We start from the raw sequence: 21,680 nt of genomic DNA, 5'->3' as shown, positions 1-21,680 counted from the left end.
TTTTTTTAAAAAAAAATATGATACGGGTGCGACTGCGATATTAGAGCTAAACATCCAGTATATAAATTAAAATTTAATAACATAATTAAAAAGAGAAATTACAAAAAAAAAAGAAGAAGAAGTAAATCATTTTTTAACAATATCAATACTAAAGTAAATCAATGAGCTATTTTAATGTCATTAAAAAAAAAAATAGAAAAGAGAATTTCATGCTAAAAACAAACTAACCCCAAAGAGAACACTTGCAGAGGCACTTGCATTTGAACCTATACTTCTTGATGAACTCATATTCTTACAATATAAATTATATAACCATTTAACAAAATAATTTGTGAATTTTTTCACTTCATTGGAGAATATAATTTTTCAAATATTTAAATAACAATTTTAGACATGCAAGTTGCATGAGAAAAAGACTTGCAAGTTGCTGAAATTCCAGTGGCTGTGGGTTATTCTAGTATAGTGGGTCATTCTAACAATTTAAATAACAATTTTTTCACTTCTAGTGCTGTGGGTCATTCTAGACTTGCAAGTTGCATAAAAAAAATATATATACATACATCAGGGAAAGAAAATGAAGGAGAGTTCAAGAAAGAGGAAGAAGAATCGAATCAAACAAAGAGAGAATCAAAGGGGAGAATCGAATAAAAAAAAAGGGAAAAAAAAGAGGACAGATTCGTTTTTTGCTAAGTAAGAAAAAAAAATGAAAGAAAGAGGAAGAAGAATCGAAGAAAAATAAACCAAAAAAACAGAGGATCGATTGTTCGTTTGTTGTGAAGAAAGACAAAAAAATCTTAAAAAAATGAAAGAAAGAGGAAGAAGAATCGAATAGGAAGAGGAAGTGGAGGAAGAATCGAAGAAAAACTCACTAGATTGTGTTCTTCAAAGGAGAGAATCAGCACCTTCTTGGAGTCGATCGTTTTCTCTCTTCTTGAGCCGACTGTAGGTATCGAATAGAACAAGTAACCCTAATTTCATTTGTTTCATGTTTTAGTTATTACAAAAGAACCCCAATCTTTTTTTTTTAATTTTTTTAAATGGACCAAAACAATTGCTCCGGTATCCTTAAAATTGCAGAAAATTCTGTTTTTACCCTGGCGTACCCAAAAACGTACCCATCGTGTACCGGGATTTTACAGACTGTATAAAACATGCTCGATTCATATTTGTCATACCTGATATGCGTGCAGTCGTATTAGTATGCGCACCCGCACCCCGTAAGTAGCCGGTACGCGTGCGGTAACATTTTTGGAGTACCTATATTTCATAGCTCTTTCTTCTCATTTTCCTTTAATTTTTACTATGGTTACAGGATATATGTATATATGTATTGCGGTTGGTTACTTACCAACTTTTGATGGTGTGCTAGTAGAGGATAGGGCGGACTTATCGGTCTCAACCTAGTTGGGATTGGTTTGTTTCATTTTGATGCTTTTTGCATTCATCGCTTTCTTTATTGATGTAATACTCTTTTGGTTCATCAATAAAATTTATCTTTTGTTGATAAAAAAAAAATGTATATATGTACTGATACATATGGACGTATGGATCTTAGTGCCTTGTTTGGTAGATAATGCAGCCAAAGAAAGAATTGGTTCATAATTTTAATTATACCAATATAATAATAATAATAATAATAATAATAATAATAATAATAATAATACGAATTCAAACTTAATTACCTAGAAATTATCAAAAATTATCATTTTGTGATTTAGATTTATTCTATATATAAATCCCATACTACACAAACATAATTTTCAGCACACAAACACTAACCCAGAAAAATCTGGGTCAGTAAATTTAGGTTACCAGACTTTTTGATATATTTAACAATGTATATGTGTGTGGTTCTAGTTTGAGAAAAATGTTTTTGATTATAATATCTAACATGGGTTGAAAACGGGGACTACTGTGACCCTCACTGCTGTATCCTTTGCTATGCTTAAAATGGCACAGTTTCAGCCTTTTCTTTCTCTCTCTCTCTCTTCTCTTCTTCTTCTTCTTCTACTTTTTTTTTCATGTTCTCACTATGTTTTTTGGCGTGATAAATTACACTTTTTTTTATTCAATTCTTAAATTTTTTATTTTATTTTATTTTAGGGTTTAGGGTTTAATTCTTAAAATTTATTTTTTTTATTTTAAGGTTTAGGGTTTAAGGTTTAATTCTTAAAATTTATTTAATTTATTTTTTTATTTTAGGGTTTAGGGTTTAAGGTTTAATTCTTAAAATTTATTTTTTATTTTATTTTAGGGTTTAAGGTTTAAGATTTAGGGTTTAGGGTTTAAATCTTAAAATTTAGGACAAATTACAGAAATGGTCCCTATAGTTTACCCTTAGTTCCATTTTGGTCCTTGCACTTCTAATTGTTTCAATTTTGCCCATGCAGTTTGGTTTTTGGATCGAACTGATCCAATAGTTAACCGCCGTTGGGATTTTCGACGGAAACCCATTTCTCCCAAGGGCAAGGTTGTAATTTCAACACCCCCATACCCATTTTCCCTAATTCTGCAACTGATATATAGATATATATACGTAATATATTACGTATGTACGTTGAGAGCAAGACGAAGAAGATGAGAGAAATAAAATGGAATCAATCTGTTGCCAATGTGGGTTGAGGGCTCGAGTATGCACATCTTGGACTAAGAATAATCCCTCAAGAAGGTTTCTGGGTTGTCCCCGTTATGGAGTAAGTTAATATATATATATATATATATATGTGTGTGTGTGTGTGTGTGTGTGTGTATCTTTTTCTTGTGTTCAATCATGCTATTTTGATTTTTTTTTGATTTAATAAATGCAGATATGGAGTAAGTGAATATATATATATATATATATATATATTTATCCTTTGTTGAGTCATTCTGTAATTTGCCCCTTTTTTTTTTGTTTGATAAATGCAGAGTAAGGGTGCTTGTGGGTTCTTCATGTGGGTTGATCCTCCTGCTGGTACTCGAGTTCAAGAGGTGATTAATGGATTACTTAGAAGAATTGTGGTCATTGAAGACCAGGTCCGATTGCATAGAGGAAGAGAAAGGAAGCTGCTGATCTTTGTAGTGATGTTATGGATATTTTTCTTGTGGTGCTACCTCACAACAGAGCAAGATGGAGAAATTGCTGGTAGCAACAATGACAATGATTCGACATAATGGGAATAAGAATTGTAGATGTAGGTGTTTCATGTTTTAATGTTTTGAATTTGGATTGTGTTAGTTTTGTAAACAATGCTAGAATAGCATATGCAATGATAACCATCTGTAATGTTGTCTGAATAGCTGAAATGAAATGGGTTTTGTATTTTTGTGTATTGCAATGCCATTTGAAGATTATGTATTGAATTTTGTGAGCTTTGTGATCAATGTTAGACTGCAATTGGATAACATACAAATGTATAATGTGTTGTGATTTGGTAATATTGACTGGCATTTCCAACAAACAGAACTATACAATCCCAAACGGCAATAAGAATAAAACAAAGACACTTGGTCAATATTCATTCATTAAACAACAAAAGGCAATCACATTGTTCACCAACAAAAGACAAACTAAATACAATAGTTGATCAACAAAAGTGATTACAAACCAGCAAAATGATGAGCACATCTAGTCAAAAAGTGTAACTACAAAAAATTGATCAACATTGTCAACCCTAGCAGAAAATAGTACATCATAGCAGTTCATGTACAAAAGACAATTGGGCTTTGTCCTTGACTGCCACTAATTTGCAGTCTTATTGTTGGTTGCACTAGTTGCAGCTTGTTTCTGTGGAGATAAGGACACAAATCTTCTCCCCCTAAACATGAATGAGTTTGTAGGTGCAGATGTTGATGACTGAGTTGTGGAAATGCAAGTAAATCCAGGTGGTGGTGTTGACCTTGCCAAGGTAGGCATTCATGGTTCAATGTTTGGCCTTGACTTTGCCTTTTTGGCCATGGTTGGTTGACTTTCACTGGCTCTTACAAGTGCTGCCTTTGCCTTTTTGGCCATGCTTAGTTGACTGCTAATACCTTTTGCAGCTGTTGCCCTTGCCCTGGTGACTATGCTTGGTTGACTGGCACTAGGTCTTTCAGCTGTTGTCTTTGCCCTGGTGGCCATGCTTGGTTGAGTGGTACTAGGTTTTGCAGCTGCTGTCTTTGCCTTGGTGCCTATGCTTGGTTGACTGCCAATAGGTATTATATTTGCTGTATTTGCCTTGGTGCCCATGCTTGGTTGACTGCCACTACCTCCTGCAGCAGCAACCTTTGTTTTACTTCTCCTTGCCATGTTTGGCTTTGTACCCATTAGTCTTACCTTCAGACATGGTGAAATGTAATGTAATTAATAAATCAATGCCTCATACAAATTGCAATGTAAGAGTCAAATAAATTGACAATAACTTTACTTACAGGTGAGTTTGCCTTTATAGTATTGTCTTCAACTGGTTGACCTTTGCAACTTCTTTTATTATGTCCAAGCTGACCAGATGTGGCACATGTGGTTATAGTGTGTTTTCTCTTCAACTTGTAGGGGTTTTTGGGTTCATCTGTATCTTTCCTCCTCAATTTCTTTGGCCTCCCTGGTTATTTTTTGACTCTAGGGGACAATGGTGCATCTAACACTGACTTAGGCCACATTTCAGATCCATTGATAGGGTAGATTAGTGGCTCACAAAAGGCCATATAAGTCTCTTTCTTGAACTAGTGTGCCATATATTTTTCAGGGTTCTCATGTTTATCATAAATGGCTGCTATTGCATGACAACATGGGATACCAGTTAACTCCCATTTTCTACATGACAAGTGCTATCTTCTAGATCAACCACAAATTGTTGTCCATTGAAGCATTTGGTACTTTTGTTCCCCTGCCCAAATTGCAATGCAATTGTATGCATCCAATTTCCTCTTCTCTAGTCTTTTTTGGATGTTAGGACATATAGGACCCTCATATGCCCTCATTTTTTCTCTCCTTATTTGCATCCTCTTCATCAAAATGCATCTAATATCCTTAAGCAGTGGCAAAATAGTCTTACCTCTTGCATCTAGAATCAAACTGTTGAAGCTCTCACACATGTTATTGTCTAACTCATCACAGTTGTTGTATGTTGTGAAATAGGACCTGCTCCAGAAGCAAAGTGCTTTGTCTACCAACCATGTGAAAGCATCTTCATCTGTCTTCTTCATCTCTTCTATATGATATTGAAACCTTTGCACATATGTGGCTTTGGTTGCACAAAACAAAATTTCTTTTAAATGAATGCCCTTGAAGTTGTCTTTGAAGTTGTTGTAGAAATGCCTAATATAGAATCTGTGCTCAGCATATGGAAACACCTCTGTAATTGCTGGAATCAGTCCCTATAACAAACATAAATGAACAAAAACAAAAAAACAAAAACAAAAACAAAAACCAAGACAATAACAATTAAAAGCCAAGCCAAAAGCAAGTAATATAGGTTATCCACAAAAGACTAATTAAATTAAAGTGAAAGAATACCAAAACCTTTACCTTTTGTTTATTAGACATGACTGTGAACCCTTTGTGGTTGCCTATCCTTAAATCTTCTTGTAGTATCTCCAGGAACCACTTCCATGAGGATTTTGTTTCCTTTTCCACCATAGCAAAAGCCACTGGAAAAATGTTATTGTTACCTTCAATGGCCACAGATTGAAGCAACTGGCCTTTGTAAGGACCTCTCAAATGGCAAGCATCCACTCCAATATATGGCCTACATCCTGCAATGAAGCCTTTCTTAGAAGCCCCCAAACATATATAAATCCTTTCAAATCTTGACTTCCCAACATTATTCTCATCCTCATCCTATGGCTGAATCTCATGAACCTGCATAATAATGGTTGATTCAAGATTTGATCTTCTAATTTCTTCATAATAATCTCACAGCTTTGCATATTGTTCCTCATGGCTGCCCTCAATCAACTCTTGTGCTTTCCTCTTGGCCCTATAAACTTGACCCTTTGACACCCCAACTTTGTGGTCCATCTGCACAGGTTTTTGGAAAGCAGACAAGGGCCATGTAGGGTTGGTTTTAAGTGTCTCCATGTACTATTTGGACAACCAAGTGGAATTGACTTGTCTATTGTGGAAAACTCTGCCACAATTGTGTGTGGGGTGGTAGGTTTTTATTTGAAAACTATTTTCCCCTTGAACTTTAGATGCAAACAAGACCTACTTGCATGGAGGCTTACAGCTGGCTCTCACCGTAAGGCTGTTATTTTTGACCAACTTGATTGCTTTTCCAGTCTTTATAGCATGTTGTCTGACAGCATCTTTAAAGATTTGGGAAGTCCTAAACAACATCCCAACTTTGAATTGGGGCTCAACCATATCTGTATGCATATTAAATTAAGGGTATTTTTCTTTCTTCTTCCCATTATCCTCACATTCAGTTGATGAATCAATGCTTCTCAGCTCATCTGAAGCTGACTCATCCTCCCACCTCTCTTCAACTTGTGCTTCATGAGTACATGCTTCATCAATGACATTATTCCTCATTAAACCACCCATTCCACATTCATATCCACATGAGTTTCAAATAGCATGTCATCTTCACTTTCATCAATTTCACTATCCTCATATTCCTCCAAATCTGTGGACTCTGTCTGAGAACCTTCATTATATCCACTATCAAACAAATCATCAACTTCTGCTAAACCCTTACCTTGCTCTAACTCAGCTTCTCCACCACCATCCTTTTGGAACTGAGCTTTTACTACATCCATATACCTATGAAACACATCTTCACCTCTAAACAACTCATCAATGTCATCAATCAGTATTGAACTAGGTTGTGTTATAGGATACTGTTCCAAATAGAAATCAATGTGCTTACTTCTATTCAAGAATTTTAGCATACCCATCAACTCATTGTCATTCTTTAAATTGACTAACCCACTAGTAAAATCTTTATCAGACAGTCTGTAGTAATATAACATGCTTCTAGTACAATCCAATTTCTCCACCAAATCCTCTATGTATAACATACTCATGTAATCAGCTTTGCAGTAGTCAAAGTATGTTTTCCCCCCCCCCCCTCTCCCCCATATACAACCTATTTGGATTACATACAAATGTTCCCCCATGATGCATTTTTAAAGTGAAGTAATCACTATCAGGATCTGTGAGATTAAATAAAATAAATAAATTAATCAAAATTTGTCAGGGATTGATTACTTTTCCCCATGTGCATGTCTATTCGTGTGGGAACCAATGTCAACAAAAGAGGGAACAAAACAAAGAATCCAACATATAGAAAGGTGCATCTTAGATTAGTCCAACAAGAAGAAAAAACAAACAAACAAACAAACGTGAATCGAAATACAAATAACCTATATGTATACATAAATCACCGTTTAACCACTATGAAGTAGAGGGACCAAAATGAAGACGGCAATATACATAAACAAACAAATGTTTGTCAGAAAAGTCAAATACCATATTGAGGGCTCCCAGATGAAGCATCTCTCAAAGCCATCGACTTGGCTTGCTGCTTTCTTGCTTTAATGGATTTGATTTAAATATCAAATTTCCTTCAGACACCTCTGAATTCAAGCCTCACCTCTCACCAATTTGTTGTATTCCCTTTTTTAACCCCTTTTCTAACCCTAATCCCCTATTTGTTTACACAGATCATGTGGGTTGCATATTCGGGCTAGAAAATAGGTATGTGGGTGTCGAAATGACAACCTTGCCCTTAGGGGAAATGGGTTTCTGTCGAAAATCGCAACGGCGGTTAACTATTGGATCAGTTCGATGCAAAAACCAAATTGCAAGGGCAAAATTGAAACAATTAGAAGTGCAGGGATCAAAATGAAACCAAGGGTAAACTATAGGGACCATTTCTGTAATTTGTCCTAAAATTTATTTATTTATTTATTTTAGGGTTTAGGGTTTAATTCTAAAAATTTATTTAATTTAGTTTTTTATTTTAGGGTTTAATTCTTTTTTATTTTTTTATTTTAAGGTTTAGAGTTTAGGATTTAATTCTTAAAATTTATTTTTTATTTTAGAGTTTAAGACAAAATGTAATTTATTACGCCCAAAAACATAGTGAAAACATAAATAAAAAAAAAAGACTGAAACTGTGCCATTTTAAGCACAACAAGAAACACAGTAGTGGGGGTCACTGGGGTCACAGTAGTGGGGTTTGAGCTTCTTGTTGGAGTTGCGGACAGTGCGTGTTTACTTTGGAAATAGAAAATCCTGTTTGGGTTTAATCTTTTAACTAAAAGAAAAGGTGTTGGGCATGATATGTGCGTGTGTGTGTGTGTGTGTGTGGTGGAGGGGGGAGGAAGTGAAAAATCTGGTTTTGAGATTGTGATAGTATAGAAAGAGTGTTGTTATTAATACTCTATAAATTATTTTGGACTCTTTAATTTTTAGTTTTTTTTTTGTTACAATAATAACCTTAAATAAAATTACTATAAAAGACATCATTAATTTTGGGACACCTTATCTCACAATTAAACTTACACATCTGCTGCATCATGAATTAGGGTTTATGAGAGCACCCACCTCCATCACCACCCATCCATCTTTCCCAAATCACACCTTCAAAACCTACCCACTCTCAAAATTTTGAAAATTCTTTGGTGGCAATATTCTGGCGGTAACGGTGGCAACTTGTAATAACCTCGATCCACAATTAGCCACTAATCGGTAATTAAGGATGTTAATGAGAGGATTAAAATAAATTTTGGTTTATTATGTAATCTGCACAATAGTTGGTTTTCTATCTGTTACTTGTAGAAATATCTGTTTGGAATTTCGCTTTAATATGTAAATTGAAAGCTTTATCGGCATCCGAATTCGGAATTAGTTGCACTAATATGTTATTTGGAATTTTTAGAATGCTATGGCATATTTTATCAAAAATTGATTCAGTTTAGTAAAAATCACTTGTGATTAAATTGAGCCTTGATGGGAACTATTTTGGATTAATTGACTTTCGTGCTAACCTGAATAAATTAAGGTTACTTAGGTTTGATTTAATTGATGCATGATTGGTACCTAATCTAATCCTATTAATAATCCAAGATGTGATTAAGAGTATGGTGTGCTAAGGCTTTGGTGATGTTGAGTGTAGGGGATCACAACCTTTGTGTGTGTTGGAGCCTTGCATGCATAACCACGTGGGCATTTTGAGGAGAAGTGAGGTGTGTGCACGTGTGTTTTCAGCTTGAGTGAGGGAATGTTTACATTTTACTTATTTGATTCTTTATTCTGAGAGAATTCAAGCTAGAGAGGGAGAGAGAGAGAGAGAGAGAGAGTTGGCCTCAAAGAGAGTGAGAAAGCTTAGGGTTTGAAGAAGAGGAAGGAGGTTAGGAAGATTCATCTCTCATTTATGAAAATCAAAGCTCTAGGTAAGAGTCTTGAGCATATTTTCTGCAGCTAACTTCCATGCATCATGATTTCAACTCATCTTTGAGCCAATTTCATAAAATTAGCAAGAGAAGTGGGTCTTTGAGGTCGTAGATGACTTGCATGTGCATTCTTGGAGATTAACCTTTGGTTCCTTCGTTTTGAGTTTGAGTTTTGAAGTCATTGCTAGCATGTGAGTTCATACCTTGCATAATGTTCTGGAAATTCATGAGTTCATGACAACCATTTGCATGTTTTGAGGAAATCAAGAAAATAGTTTGGAAATCTTTCATGCAAGAGCTCGTGCAAAAGAGTTTGTAAACAACCATGTGTTCATGTTTTAGAAAAGTTTTCGAGCTTTAAAAACAAGCCATGCATGAGTGTAGCCATTGAAATCGCATTTTGAAGCTCAAACTCTATTTTTAGAAACCTAGACTTTACAGTCCGCTTGAGCGAGGAAACCTGCGCTCGAGCGGATAATGCGAGCTTTCAGTATTTTCTCAGACTTGAGCTCTCCGCTCCAGTGACCACTTGGACGCTCGAGCGAACCCTTTGTATGTTGTTGATACGCTCGAGCTTGGGAGTTGTAGCTCGAGTGTGGATTTTGACCAACCAATACTTTTTCCAAGTTTGCAGGTCGCTCGAGCGTAGTAATTCACGCTCGAGCGGCACCTCTCATTTTACATGTCCGCTCGAGCAAGGAAGTCTACGCTCGAGCGGGGACCTTATTTTCAGAAATTTTGCCTAAGTGTTCCAATTCATGTTTTGGCATCCTCATTGCATCTTAAGCATTCCTAAGCCTTAATTAAGCTTTGATAATGAGGTTATGGATTAGAAACACACTAAGAAAAGAATGTACTAGGTTTCGAGACTGTAAGTGTGTGTGTGTTTTAATCAATGTGCTAAGTATGAACAAGAACTAACGTAATGAAAGTTAAGCTGTGTTGGCCATGTGAACGTGTAATAATGAGATATGTTGTGTTATGTACTTTTGTGATTGTAGGTCAACATCTGAAGATTGATTAACCATTTGCGAGAACCACTGTGAGTAACGTTATTGTAAAGATACGTTTATATGAATTATGTTCCAAATGAAATATGATAAGCTATGATTTTTGAAATGTTATCTGTTTACGTGAGCGAACATGCCAAGTTTGAAATTTATTATGGCATCCTTAGATAGTCTCAAGTCATGGGGGAAGGCATGAAAATGCGGGTCCATGACATACAAGTAATTACGAGATCTTGTTAGCCACTTCATTGTGGTGATATGTGTTTAATCGGTATCCGGAACCAGTTACTCTAGTCGGAAGACGTTCTGTGATGTGTTCTATGAGATGTACCATTATTATGTTCTGATATAAGGATGATTATGCTATGATCTATTTTCTGCTTTTGATATGTTCGGATTTCGTTCACTAACCTCTTTACCTTAATGTTATTCACTGGGCTTTAGCTCACTGTTTGTATATATATATGTATAGGTGAGCATTCTGGAGTTCAAGCCCGAAGGCTTTTGCCTGGATCTGTGATCCGTTGTCAGCCAACCGTTGTGCCTCACGTGGAGGTTCCCGAAGTGTCCTGTGTTCAAGTTCTGTTGGTTTTATGTATATGTATGACTTGATTTAATTCTACTGGCTGTACTTAAAATACTGTAATGTGTGTGGATATAATGTATGGTTGACTTTTGGTTATTGTATATAAAGTTTTAAATATTCTGTTTCATATAAGTCAGCACAGCTTATTGGACAACTATATTTATGTATTTACTTTCACTAGCCCCTATTATTTGCTAATCTGTTCAGAGGCCTTCGGTGATCCAAGGATTACTGGCCGATTACGATTGTAAACCTATAGGGGCGGGTTTGGGTCGTGACACAACTATTTTATTACCTACACTTCTCTAGCAATAACAATGAGTGGAAGTTTTTCTGGCAATCACAACTCCATAAGACGAGAGGAGTACAACAATAAAAGCTTAGAGGAGGTTCATAGCTTTGATGTTGTTCTTAAATTAGAGTAGATTGGTCTTGTAAGGGTAAGTTTATTGAAAAAAATGGCAAAAATAATAAAAAAAAAATTAGGACTGAACTCCCGAACATATGACTGAAATTCGGGAACACAGGCCCGAACATTGTTTATTTGTTCGGGAACTAGTAACCGAACATTTATTATTTGTTCGGAGACAAGTAACCGAACATTATTCATAGGTTCAGACTTGTTTTATTAAGAAAACTAAACCAATTATTATAATTTTTTTTTATTTTTTTTTGCAAGAGAAGAAATTATTATGAGAAAACTAAGAAATTATGTGTATATATATATATATATAGAGAGAGAGAGAGAGAGAGAGAGAGAGCATACCGACTGTGACAATGATAGATGAGGCAACAGAGATAGTAATCACATTGCCACTTCTTCTTCTTCTTCTTCTTCACTGTGGGCTTTGCTAGGGTTTTTTTAGAAGTGGGGTTTTTATGTAGTGTAGGGGTGTGCATTCAATGGATGAAATGTTTTTACAAGGATAATTTTGGCATTATTTGGAGTGGGGGGAAAAGAAATTTTAAAGGTTTCAAATTTATAAGTGGGGGTTTCAAAGAAATGGGAGGTCCAAAATAATACATGTCGTTAATACATGTGGTGCTAATAGCACCACTCTATAGAAAAGAAAATTAAAGAAAAAAAATTGAGGGCAATATAGACCTTTTATAAATATTGTTAACAGAATGAGTGATTCTATTTACACACCACTAATATTCTTAGTACATACCATTACATAGTATACATGCAAAATAATTTTTAGAATTTAAAAATATCTTAATTCACACCTTAACTTTTTATTAGTAACTCTATATTGACACACCACTAACTATTTGAATACACATCATTACACAAACCAAAAACGCTTCATCTTTAACACTACACACAACAAAAACCCCACAATCTTCAGAACATAGATTAACAGAGACCATTTTCATTGGTCTTGATCTCTATCATCGGCAGAGATTTCATTCGACCTCAATCTTCGCCGGTGTTGATCTCCATAATTGGTGTTGACTTCTCGTCGTATCTCATCTCGTTGTCTTATTGTTTCATATCACCGACGGAGTGTTTCATTTGGCCTCCATCTTCACCGGTGTTGATTTTCATTGTCGGTCTTGAACTCTTGTCTCTCGTCGTCGTTTCAAATTCATCAAATTAGTCTTGTTCATAAATATAGAGTTGAACAAACTTAATGTGTTCAAAAATTTATATCTAAACAATGAATAAAAGTTTAATTTATTTTAACAGAACTAAATAACATGTTCAATTTTTTATGTATAAACATTTAATATTTGGCCGATCTTAATAATTTGAACAAAATGGTTCCGTTCAAATATAAATAATCGAACATTGAGTAAAAGTTCAACTTTGGTTATCCGAACATGACAAATAAACTCATCTTCCCAACATTTGAACGAAATAAATAAAAAACCAAAAAATTAAGTCATAAATTAACATTTTCCACATTCAAATCAACGTTTTCAATATTTATATTGGAACCAACTATCTCAGTATCATCTATGGTGTGCAAATCTTCAAAACTAAATGATTTCAATGTTCTTAAACCCTAAATCTTCAAAGACAATAATGTTTTGAGTTTAAAAAATAAGTATAATGGAGAAGAGAATGAAGTGAGTTAATTGATAATGAATTGTATCATGGAAATGATCAAGAAATATAATGTTTATATGTTAAAACTCTAAATCTTATAGGAATGATGGTGTGTGAAGAGTATTCTGTATTTTTAAATATGAAATTTTTAAATGAGTAGAATACATCCCATGTTGTTCTTAATGGTCATTTCATTGGAGGCTATTATTGGAATATAAATTTAATCTATTAATAGTATGTACTAAGAGTATTAGTGATGTGTAAATAGAATCACCCTAACAAAATTGGTCTTTACACTTATCCCAAATTCCAAAAGGGTTTAGTGTATATTTCTAAATAATAAAGAGGTAATGTGTTTCTCAATCAAATTACATGGAGGTAAAATGTAATTAACCCTACAATTATAAATATTTTGTAAAGGGCGAATTACATTAGTACTCCCCATAGTTTGGGACTCATGTCACTTTGGTCCCTGACTTTTCAATTGTGACGCATTTGATCCTGAATTTTGAATCTTGTTCAGAATAAGGACAATTGAAGATAACTATTGCTTAATTTCAAGGGCAAAATCATCAATTTGATAAATATAAACTAATTTGACAAAAATAAATGTCAAAAAAATATTTTTAAATTTTTAAAATTATTTCTACTCACCAAAGATAAAATTATGTAAAATTTATAAATCTTGTAAACATTTATTTATTTATTTATTTTACCAAATTAATTTTTATTATATATTTGGATGATAATCATGTAATGGGTAATCCATATATTTAATATATGAAATGTTTTTAGTTTTGGATTTTTTGATTTAATAGATTGGTTTAATAATGATATCAAAGTTGTTGTTATGTTTGACTTCAGGAAAGATAAAAACTAATTTAATGAAAACAAAAACAACCACCATTACATGATTATCATCCAAACACATAATAATAATTAATTTAGTAAAAATAAATAAATAAATGTCTAAAATATTTATCAATTTTACATAATTTTATCTTTAGTGGGTAAAAATAATTTTAAAAATTCAAAAATATTTTTTTGAAATTTATTTTTGTTAAATTAGTTTATATTTTATCAAATTGACATTTTTGCCCTTGAAAAATCCAATGGTATCAGTGATTGTCCTTATTTGGAACAATATTCAAAATTCAGGGTCAAATGTGTCATAATTGAAAAGTTAGGGACCAAAATAACACAAGTTCTAAACTATAGGGACCGTTAGTGTAATTCACCATTTTGTGAAAAAATTTATGTTATAAATAATTTTTCTTATACGACATCAAACACTCTTTAATCAAATTGAATGGGACTCATCCTCTTTGTCAAAGAATGAAAGCTACAATAAAGTGCCAAAATGGGCTATCAAAGGGTTTACTATTAGAGGAATATATGAAGTTGAAAAAGTGCAAAGAGATAAGAAGTAACTTAAACATGGGTGATTATTCGGCAGTTTGAGAGTACCTCCACGTAATACTCTATAGTAATGTGATTGGTGGAAAATATCTTAACTATTTATATTGGTTGATATGAGGGAATATAATGAATAATGATTGGTAATAAGAGAGTATAACACATGATTACTCCAGAACTATTGTATAATTTTTCCTTAATCATTAGGATATTAGGTTGTCATTCAAGACTCGTAGGAAAATTTTAAAAAATATTAATTGCCAAAGATTTAATTTTTTAAAGGTTTAGTTAGGTAAAAATGTTTAGACTGAAGTCTTTAAAAACTCTAGGCCGTTATTGAGAGAGACAAAAACCAATCACAGTATTGAACATAATTTTCTCTTACAAGATGGGTTATTTCCTTTTATGGATCTCACACTAAAGTGAAAGAATTGTACTAATTCCATAATTGATTTTTGTACAAATAAAATAAATGTAAAAGATTATGAATATTCTTCACTTTATGCAAAGGGAGGCCTAAATTATGCTAATATGTTTCATAGAGGACCACTGAAAGGGAGATTTGCTCCGGACTGGTACGACCGACCTACGTTAACGCCGGTTAGGATGGATCTCGCGGGAGCAGACCGATTTTCTCAATTTGTGCGGATCTCCGACCTGATCTACACAAACGGGGTAATTTGACCAACCAGGCGTGGTCCAGGGCCTCGTTAGGCTGTGCCATGGCTGAACATTCGGCTGGGCATGTTGTGGCGTAACGCAACCGAGCTAAGGACGGCCCGGACTAGACTGAGGACGGGGCGAGGGCCGGCATGCCCCGAGGCCGGTCAGCCAGGATGGACCGGTCCCACGCAGCTCGGCCATGAGCATCATACTTTTGCTTCTTTCCAAGGGATAGGTCGGCGAGACACAGCTCGGTTGTGTTGCTTGTGTTAGCGACCCTCCAACAGGGGTAGGTCGGTCGAGGTACTCAGACGAAGTATGCCACCTGGGCCAATGGCATGAGGGAGGGGAAATCTGCCCCAGGCACGTGTCAATACCGTTTGGCAGTTCTGCATGTACTGGTTGGAGGATTTGGCCTTTACACGTGTAAGGTAGTGAGAGGCAAGCACTGCCACCTGTTCATGGAAGGACAGCAGAGGTAGTGCATGCACAATCCTGAGGCGGTATGGCCAGCCTAGAAAAAGGAATGGAAGATGAATGTTAGAGGTATGCAACTTTGAGCGATTCTCTCTTTCAAACAGCCTTCTTCTTCCTCAAGTGATCTGACTTGATCGTCGGAGGGTCTATCCGGCAAATCACCGCCATGCAGCTCACCATTTCTGTTTTGTTAGGATAGACGCCATCACTAGAAGCTTGAGTCCAAGGAGTACGGAAAGCACTAGATATTTCGCCCCCCGTACAATTGGCGCCGTCTGTGGGAAGTTTTTGATACTCAAACCTTGCTCTTCAAGCTTCTTCGACCGTTTCCATGGCCAACAACGATGAAACTCCACTGTCTGTTGTCGATGGTATCACACCAGAGTCTGTCCGATAGAGAGAAGGCCCCCCGAATGTTCCAGCCATGGCGGGCCTAGAAACTTCTTTGCGAGGTGCGCGAGACAAACGCGGGAGGAGCACTGATCGCTCGACGAGTCCAGAGGGCCCTCGGCGACGGGGGGAATCCCGCGCGCAGCGCCTGGAGCACAAACTCAAAGACCAAGACGCCCTCATCCGCAAGATGGCGGTTGAGATGGAGATGCTGAAACGCTAGATTAAGGGGAATGGTGTTGCTGGAGAGGGCAACCTCAGTGAGCGCACCCCATCTCCTCGTTCTAGCAGCCGCTGCCAGGAGAGGACACACTCTCTCTCTATCACTAGAAACTATGGGGTTGGGGATTCCGACCCCAGAGAGGGCAGGTCCCTCACTCGCGACAGCACCTACTACCCCTCGCGCCCCTCGTCGACGTCGCGATACTCTTTCTCCACCCGTTCTAGAGACCTGAGGGATGTGTTGGAGGAAAGAGTGCACCGTCGAGAGGCTCAGAGAGTCCCGGCGTTGCAGAGGTTGGGCGCCCAAGTTCGTTGTAGCGAAGAAGTGGCAATGCCAGCACCCAGGGTGATGGCTCCTGCACTAGTGGACAAAGAGCTGGTGAGACTTACAACCACGCCGCTGTCTTTAGAAATCGAGAGTACACCGCTCCCTGCCGAATTCCACCAGCCTAAGTTCACCTTGTACGACGGCAAGACGGATCCGTACATGCACGTGAGTCATTATCGGCAAGTAATGGCCGGCCACCGGTGCAATGACGCATTGATGTGCCTCATATTCCCGACAAGCTTGGGAGAACTAGGCCTGAAATGGTTTGAAAGGTTTCCAGAGGGGAGTATCGAGGGGTGACAGCAACTAGTGGAAGCCTTCGTCACCAGATTCAAAACCAACACTTGAACACCGAAGGAGGTCGACCATCTCCTGGGCGTCAAGATGGAATCTGGAGGTTCGTTGAAGGCATACAATGCAAGGTACTGGGAAACCTACAACAAAATCCTCGACTGCCCTACCAATCTGGCGATCACTCAATACAAGCGGGGTCTCCCAGTCGGACATAGGCTGCGAGATTCACTCACAATGCACCAACCCACAACCATGGAGGCCTTGATGCAGCGGATTAATGAACACATTCGTGTAGAAGATGATGCCACCTCCGCGACCGAGAGGGCTAATCCGGTCGCAGCCGACAGAAAGGTGGCGGGGAAGGTTCACTCGGTCGGGCAGGAGGATAGCCTCCCAAACGACCGGTCAAAAGATCAACGTCGTGGTTCAAACCGTGACGACAGAAACAAAGGTCGCAGAAATGACCGAGCTAACGCTCCCCATGATGCAGAGGAGGATGCCAAGAGAAAATTAAAGGCACGGACTGGAATCACCACGGTCTTCAAAATCCCTATCTACCGCATCTTGAGTGAGATCCGAGGAGAGCCTTTTGTCCGCTGGCCGACCAAGTTGGGGAGTGCACAGAGAGGCTTCAACTCAGGATTTCGATGCACCTTCCATGAAGAACGGGGGCACCGAACAGAGGACTGCTTGCCACTTAAACAACACTTAGAGGAGTTGGTGGCGGCGGGGCATCTTGACCATTACATAGATGGGGACATAAAAGCCGCTCCGTAGGGACAGACCGAGCCGAATGGCCTGGATGCCCTTGAGGCAGCGCCCTAAGGCGTAATCAATGTCATCCATGGCATCATTGAACCAGCCAAGGTCTGCGAGCTAAGAGGGATGATTAAGAAAGCCGAGCACATGAGGGAAGTGCTCTCCGTTCAGCCTGCTGTAAAGAAAGGGAAGACCGAAGAGAAGGACATCCTTACCTTTTCGAGCAGGGATTTGGAGCGGATCCAGATGCCCCACAATGATGCCCTAGTGGTAACTCTTCACGTCAAAGACTTTGACATCAAAAGGATCTTGATCGACCGGGGGAGTTCGGTCGAAATCATGTATTATGACGCGTTCAAACAAATGAAGTTAGAGGACAAGGACTTGGCCCCTGCGACGTCTCTGTTGGTTGGGTTCAACTCTCAACCGGAATGGCCAGTAGGAAAGATCATATTGTTGGTCAAAGCGGGTTCAGTCATAAAGCAAGTAGAGTTCTGGGTGCTCAAAGTCCCATCCACCTACAACTTGATTTTGGGTAGGGGATGGTTGCACGCCATGCAAGCAGTAGCGTCGACTTACCATCAGGTTTTGCGCTTCTCGGCGCCAACCGGACAAATAGAGGAAGTTTGGGGAGACCAGGTGATGGCAAAACAATGCTTCGTTGTGGTAAATGGCAGCCGAGCAGCCAAAGGGTTTGTCCAAATGATTGAGGGACCCGAGGGAAAGGAGGTCCTTGAAGACATGGGAAGAAAGGCCGAGGAAAAATCGGTCGAGGATTTGGTGGAAGTGCACATCGATGAGAACGACCCAACTAAGTTCTTCCTCTTGGGATTGTCTTTATCTAGAGTCGAGCGGTTAGATTATGTCAACTTCCTGGTTTCCAATTTGGAGGCTTTTGCATGGACGCCTTACGACATGCCTGGCGTTGACCCCAGCTTCATTTGCCACCAATTGAATGTCTTCTCTAATGCGCGGCCGGTCATTCAGAGGACTTGCCGCTCGGCTCTGCACCATGCCGAGGTAGTGGCAGAAGAGGTCAAAAATTTGTTGGAAGCAGGGGCAATAGAAGAAGTGCAATACCCTCGATGGATATCCAACACGGTGGTGGTTCCGAAAAAGAATGACAAATGGCAGGTGTGTGTTGATTATAAGACGGTCAACCGCGCGTGCCCAAAGGATAGCTTCCCCCTCCCTCGAATTGACCAGTTGGTGGATTTGACCGCTGGCCATCAGAGGTTTAGCTTCCTGGACGCATATCGTGGCTACCACCAGATAGCCATGTATGAACCAGACCGAAAAATTACATCGTTCACTACCCCCAGAGGCCTATATTGTTATAAAGTCATGCTGTTCGGACTGAAGAATGCCGGGGCAACTTTTCAAATGATGGTGACAAAGATGTTCGCTCCACTTCTGGGCTGCACCATGGAGGCCTACATCGATGATATGGTGGTGAAGAGTAAGGAGAAGTCTCAGCACCTCGCCGGCCTAATAGAGATGTTTGCCGTACTTAAACGCCACAAGCTTCGTTTGAATGCCTCCAAATGCGCCTTCGGAGTCGGCACCGAGAAGTTTCTGGGTTTTCTGGTCACAAACAGAGGAATTGAAGTCGACCCATCCCAAATCAAGGAAATACAAGAACTGGAGCGCCCAAACTCCACGAAGGACGTGCAACATCTTACCGGGATGGTAGCTGCGCTGAACAAATTTATCAGCCGGTCTTCAGATCGTTGCAGGCCCTTCTTTAAAACTTCGAAGGCCAAGTTCTTCTGGGATGACGAATGTGACCGTGCACTAGCACACTTAAAAGTGTACCTTTCCTCAGCCTCTATCTTAGTCACACCTCAGCCGGGCGAAGAATTGTATCTTTACTTGGCAATCTCTCAACACGCAGTGAGTGCGGTATTGGTTCGTGCTGAAGGCATCCAGCACCTACCAATCTTCTACGTAAGCAAGACCTTGCTCCCTGCTGAATCAAGATATCTTCCGCTGGAAAAATTAGCGCTGGCCCTGATGATGGCTTCGAGAAAGCTGGCGCACTATTTTCATGCCCATGCAATAGTTGTGCTAACTGAGTTTCCACTCAAGGTGCTCTTTGAAAAGGCAGACTTTACCGAGAGAATCTTGAAATGGGCCGTGGAATTAGGGCAATACGACATCAAGTTCCGACCGCGCACCGTAATCAAGGCTCAAGCCCTTGCAGACTTTGTGGCGGAATTTGCCCCTGGAACGCATCCAGTTTGTTCGGTTGATTTGGATGGTGCAGATTTAGCACAGCCCGTGGTTCAGGTAATGGCGACAAGTGTTGGCTCGCAAGTGGAAGAAGAGCAAATGGGGGCCGAACTTAAGAGCCCGGATAACTCATTGGGGTATGAACCCAGCCAAGGCAAAGAAAGAGAGCGGAATGAGCCAACCAGAACCTTGGAGTTGAGGAGCTCGCAAAACCCATCTGATTGCTGGAAGTTGTTTGTTGGCGAGATATGGAGGCTCTACGTCGATGGGGCATCCAACAGGCATGGCGCCGGGTTGGGTATCGTGTTGACTTCTCCAGACGGGCTGGTCATCGAACAAGCAATTACGCTCAGCTTCCCAGCGTCCAATAATGAGGCGGAGTATGAAGCCCTCCTTGCCGGACTAAGAAGCGCTTTGAAAATGAAAGCTTCAGCCCTTCTTGTGTTTAGTGACTCCAAGCTGGTGGTCAATCAAGTCTCTGGGGAGTATGAAGCCAGGGATGAAAGAATTGCCAGGTATCAGGCGCTGGTGCGCGCAGAAATCAAGAAGTTCGCCGCAATAAGAGTGAAGCAAGTCAACCGCGAAAAAAATAGCACGGCTGACAAACTGGCCGGCCTTGCGTCCACGCAAATAGCTTTCCCCAATCCTCTTCTGATAGAATTCCTACCTCGGCCAAGCATTGAGGAACCAGAAGTGCCCGAGGTACTCTACATCGACCTGGGACCATTCTGGATAGACCCCATCATTGCGTTCCTAAAAGACAGAATTTTGCCAGAAGAGAAGAAAGCAGCCAACAAAATCCAGGCCAAGTCAGAGCGGTTTTGGCTCTTGCCGTCCGGAGCCTTGTACAAAAAGTCTTTTACCGGGTCGTTCCTAAAGTGTGTCTATCCCGCCAAAGTGAAAGCTTTCCTCTATGAGATTCATGAGGGCATCTGTGGGAGCTATACTGGGGGTAGATCTTTGGCTTACCGAGCAATTTTCCAAGGTTACTAGTGGCCATGCATGCAAGCAGATGCGCAGAAATACATTCGCCGGTGTAAAAAGTGTCAGAAATTCACTCACCAAATCCACCAGCCAGCCAGAGAGTTGCTCCCCCTTACAAGTCCTTGGCCGTTCGCGCTTTGGGGATTGGATATTTTGGGGCCACTCCCAGCTACCCCGGGCAACCGCAAGTTCTTTATCGCCGCTACCGACTACTTCACCAAGTGGGTTGAGGCCGAGCCGTTGGCAACCATAAAGGAAAAAGATGTGAAGGAGTTTGTTTGTCAAAATGTTATCACTCGCTTCGGTATACCAAAGGCTCTCATCTCAGATAATGGTACTCAGTTTGATGGGAAACTCTTTCATGGATTTTGCGAAGAGTTGAAGATTGAGTTCTACAATTCAACACCGGCCTATCCTCAGTCAAATGGGCAAGCAGAGGCCTCCAACAAGACCATCCTAGACGGGCTGAAGAAACGTCTTGAAAAAGCCAAAGGGAAGTGGGCTGAAGAACTCCCTAATGTGCTCTGGGCATACTGCACTACACCGAGGCGATCGACCGGAGAGACACTATTCGCCTTGGCCTATGGCATGGAAGTCGTTATCCCGCTGGAAATTGGTATGCCAACTATCCGGTCTAAGAGTTTCCGGCCAGATTTGAACAATGAAGCAGTCGCATTAGAGCTTGACCTAGCCGAGGAAAGAAGAGAACGGGCTCTGATCCACATAGCGGCCTATCAGCAGGAACTCTCCAAGAAATACAACAAGGCTGTGCACCCCAGGTTGTTCAAAATCGGGGACTGGGTCTTGAGAAAGGTGATGGGTAACACGGTGGTCCCTGGTGAAGGAAAACTCAGTGTAAATTGGGAAGGACCATACAAGGTGACTGACCTGGCAGGAAAAGGGGCA

The 21,680-nt window shown here is 39.3% G+C and overlaps 2 protein-coding genes and 1 long non-coding RNA gene across 3 annotated transcripts; all 3 read left to right on the top strand.

The window, feature by feature from the left end:
* The first annotated feature begins 443 nt into the window (after positions 1 to 443).
* Positions 444 to 3,309, top strand: LOC114301019 (uncharacterized). Its single transcript, XR_014349969.1, has 3 exons — positions 444 to 946; positions 2,391 to 2,693; positions 2,908 to 3,309. It is a non-coding gene; the product is annotated as an uncharacterized LOC114301019 (long non-coding RNA).
* A 13,580-nt stretch (positions 3,310 to 16,889) lies between these two features.
* Positions 16,890 to 17,576, top strand: LOC145807289 (uncharacterized). The gene has a single exon (XM_082905251.1). It carries the CDS (start codon positions 16,890 to 16,892, stop codon positions 17,574 to 17,576), a length of 687 nt encoding a protein of 228 aa, XP_082761377.1.
* A 108-nt stretch (positions 17,577 to 17,684) lies between these two features.
* On the top strand, positions 17,685 to 20,783 carry LOC145807288 (uncharacterized). The gene is made up of 2 exons (XM_082905250.1): positions 17,685 to 18,692; positions 18,921 to 20,783. Exons 1-2 carry the CDS (start codon positions 17,685 to 17,687, stop codon positions 20,781 to 20,783), a joined length of 2,871 nt encoding a protein of 956 aa, XP_082761376.1.
* Positions 20,784 to 21,680: the final 897 nt, after the last annotated feature.

This window comes from Camellia sinensis, chromosome 14, assembly GCF_055761805.1.
Source record: "Camellia sinensis isolate YWXY chromosome 14, ASM5576180v1, whole genome shotgun sequence".
Lineage (NCBI taxonomy): Eukaryota > Viridiplantae > Streptophyta > Magnoliopsida > Ericales > Theaceae > Camellia > Camellia sinensis.
This window is presented reverse-complemented; position numbering and strand designations above follow the sequence as displayed.

What these genes read in the sequence shown, in the direction of transcription:
- LOC145807289 (XM_082905251.1), top strand. Translation starts at nt 16,890, where the DNA reads ATGGAATCTGGAGGTTCGTTGAAGGCATACAATGCAAGGTACTGGGAA.
- LOC145807288 (XM_082905250.1), top strand. Translation starts at nt 17,685, where the DNA reads ATGATTAAGAAAGCCGAGCACATGAGGGAAGTGCTCTCCGTTCAGCCT. An exon ending in AAAAGAATGACAAATGGCAG is followed by an intron (nt 18,693 to 18,920) that starts GTGTGTGTTGAT and finishes TTCGGACTGAAG; the next exon opens with AATGCCGGGGCAACTTTTCA.